The sequence below is a fragment of the Rhamphochromis sp. 'chilingali' genome (genome assembly GCF_963969265.1).
Source record: "Rhamphochromis sp. 'chilingali' genome assembly, chromosome: 2".
NCBI lineage: Eukaryota > Metazoa > Chordata > Actinopteri > Cichliformes > Cichlidae > Rhamphochromis > Rhamphochromis sp. 'chilingali'.
The window spans coordinates 42,619,233-42,622,184 of record NC_137930.1 but is presented as its reverse complement, the minus strand read 5'-3'; the positions used below and the strand labels follow the sequence as shown (position 1 = coordinate 42,622,184).

The following is a 2,952-nucleotide window of genomic DNA, read 5'->3' as shown; positions in this document are numbered from 1 at the left end:
CGGTTAACGAATGTGTATTTATGACGACGATTTGTGAGACTGGTAAACTTATGATATGATGGTCTTTACTTTCTACACGGTGCATTTCAAGGTCCTGTACCCATCCGTCGGTAAACTGTACCTGGGCTTGTTGCAGTGACCTGAAGTTACTAAACTTCATGAGTGTATGCACTCACTCCAAGAACCGTATGATTATAAATATGCATATAAATATGCTACGATAAGATAGCTGACTTCATCTAACTAGCAAATGTTGTCCAGGCTACGTTGGTGATGCAGTTTTTTTTAATGTGTATGATATTTTTGTCATGCGATTTTTAAGCCGGCCCTATAAGCGCATCCAAGAATAACATGCAGCTTATCTCAGAACTGTCGGTGAAAATTATTCTTGGAGCTAGGTTTAACTGAGCTGCATTTTAAAGAGGTGCAATTTCACAATTTGTGTATATTTTCTAAGTTCACTATTTTGTCATGTGTTGAGAAAAAACACAGGTTTAAAAATTACATGGTCTAATATTTACATTTAGCATAACTGCAACATGCTTTTCTCTTTTTTTTTTTTTAAAGACTCAAAAGGACTTGAAATTCAAAGTTTCAGACTTGTGACTTTACTTGGACTTTTACACCAGTGACTTGAGACTCGACTCTGACTTGCCTGACATTACTTGAGACTTTACTTGTGACTTGAGGATAAAGACTTGAGACTTGCAAAACAATGACTTGGTCCCACCTCTGCTCAGTGGGTTCTCTTGAAACAATCCACCCCCCCCTATCGTCTTCTATCCATTCTGCATAATTTAACAGATCTTGCATCAGAGATATTATCGATTAAGCCCAATTGGAGTCTGGCTTTTAGTAAATATTTTTTAATCAACATTATGTTCTTAAATATTTTAATTATTCCTTGCCCCTTATTAAAAGTAAATTCTTTTGTGCACACTCTTTTGCTTCAAAAAAAAAAAAAAAAGTGATTATAAGTCTTTATTGTAAAAAGCCTTCTGCTTGGATATCAATACCTGATATTTTTTGGCAAACTTTCAGAACAGTCATACATGCATCTATATGCTTAAATTGTTAAACACCAGCTTAGGAGGAAATAAGTGGCATTGTTTAAGTTTAAAGCAATTTATTAAGTATTTTGGCAACTGGGCAAAGAGTCATTGACAGACCTGAGAATAGAGAAGAGCAGACAAGTTAATCAACCAGTTATCATTCACACCACTCAAATGAAAAGCCAAGAGTAACTGAACTCACCAAGAGTTAATAGGCAGCTTTGGCTGGAGTTTGAAGATTGCATGTCAAGAAAGTGTGTAGCTGGTGTATGGGAGTAGCGGCATAGGTAAGCCAACAGACTCTGTGGGGGTGTAGCGGGTTTGGGCAAACACTGCTCTTCCTCTTTGGTAGCGTGAACGAGAGCCAGTAGTGTAGACTGGTTCCAGACCAGACACGTCACTAAAAACAGGCTTGTTTTCCTCACCGCTGGTATCAGTGTAAACACGGTCCCCCCCTGTATAGCCACTAGTGAACCAGTCATCCCCAACCATCGTGTTACTCCCGTAACTACGAGGACCAGCACTGGAGTCTGTGGCGATGTGGGCATAGCCGTCGTTTGCCTCATAATTTGCACTGTCTTGGGAATGGTCATAAAAAAATGCTCCCTCCTGCATGGGGTATGTGCCCATATCGTCATATTCCATATCAAATCCATAATCTGAGGAGAAACAAGGCAAGAGCCAGAATGTATTCAAGGCCACTTAATTTTGTTCAGCTTTCTCAATTTTGTTAGTGTTATCATACCATATTCTACAGGAACACAGATGATGCTTCCAATCAGCAGACATGAAATCCACAAAACCCTAGAAAGTCATTTCAGAACATAAGGTTTAAGCCAATATTTAGCTGTTTTAGTACCCATTTATCTTGATGCATCAGACAGGCCCTTTAAAATTTAGCTTTAGACTTAAACATAATTACTCACCTCATTCTGCTGCAGTTTGAGTTCTGACCTGCCCCTGAGAGCCTGCACTAACAAAAATGGAGAAACCCTGGTCAACCATAATATATCAATAATCCCAGCCCAAAATAAGCCACAAACTCATAGCTTCTACCAACCCTTAACTTGTGCCAAGAACTTCTCCTTAGTTGATGCAACCTACAGAAGCTGCTTTTATATGATCCTCAGTGCAGCAGGAGCTGATTGCTTAGTGATAGCAGCTGCCTTTGAAGTTAATCGCAAACAGCCGGCTTCTCAGTTCCCTCACTTCGCCTTTACCCTTATAATTGACAATCCATTTATTTACACTGATACATGGACCAGAGAACCACCTTAGCTCTGTATTGCAAAACAGAATTTGAGGTTTAAGGAAGTTTGTATTGAAAAACAGTTCATCACTCAAAGCTTTTTAACACAGTCCTCTTTAGGGACATCTGGTGGCCAGAAATATGAAGAGCAGCTTGAATCTAAAACGTACAATGAACTGCTTCATTATGACTGCCCACTCTACAGAGCTATGGTGCTTTGAATATGTTTTTTGGGGGGTGAAAAAATTATCTTATGTCTATTTTAATAATAAATAATTCAGACAAATAAACCTTCCTTGTTTAAACATGTGCCATGGTTTGTTTTCTTTTTGCTTGTGACGTCTTGATGTTTGTTTTTTTTTAACTAAAACTAAAATACACTATATATAACAATGTACAACACAATCTTATAATAGGTTAATAGGTTAACATTAAGACTGCCATAGCAGAAGATCTAGGAAAGAGATATGTAAATGAGAGGGAGACACTATGGATGGCATCGACTGTTAATCCTCGGTTTAAGGACCTGCCCTTCCTGTCTGAAGCAGAGACCTATTCCAGACTGTTGGACACTGTGGTGACTGTGATAAAGAAGGAAGAAATGTAAGTAAATAAATGAATTTATTTGGAAAAATTCAACTGAAGTTATAA

At 38.2% G+C, this 2,952-nt stretch overlaps 1 protein-coding gene across 2 annotated transcripts; it reads right to left on the bottom strand.

Moving 5' to 3' along the window:
• Window positions 1-377: 377 nt before the first annotated feature.
• Window positions 378-2,528, bottom strand: LOC308392637 (uncharacterized protein). Of its 2 annotated transcripts, XM_080875756.1 has the most exons (4): window positions 1,979-2,528; window positions 1,798-1,856; window positions 1,255-1,711; window positions 378-1,169 (listed from the first exon to the last, which is right to left on the bottom strand). In XM_080875756.1, exons 1-3 carry the CDS (start codon window positions 1,981-1,983, stop codon window positions 1,299-1,301), a joined length of 477 nt encoding a protein of 158 aa, XP_080731882.1. In that variant the 5' UTR covers window positions 1,984-2,528; the 3' UTR covers window positions 378-1,169; window positions 1,255-1,298. The 2 variants fall into 2 exon arrangements, with proteins under 2 accessions (XP_080731882.1, XP_080731881.1); XM_080875755.1 differs by having other exon boundaries at window positions 378-1,711.
• Window positions 2,529-2,952: the final 424 nt, after the last annotated feature.

Bases quoted from the DNA above. Each gene is read 5' to 3' on its own strand.
- LOC308392637 (XM_080875755.1), bottom strand. The intron at 1,712-1,797 runs GTATGATAACAC...GTTTCTCCTCAG, and splicing joins CTGTGTTCCTGTAGAATATG to ATTATGGATTTGATATGGAA.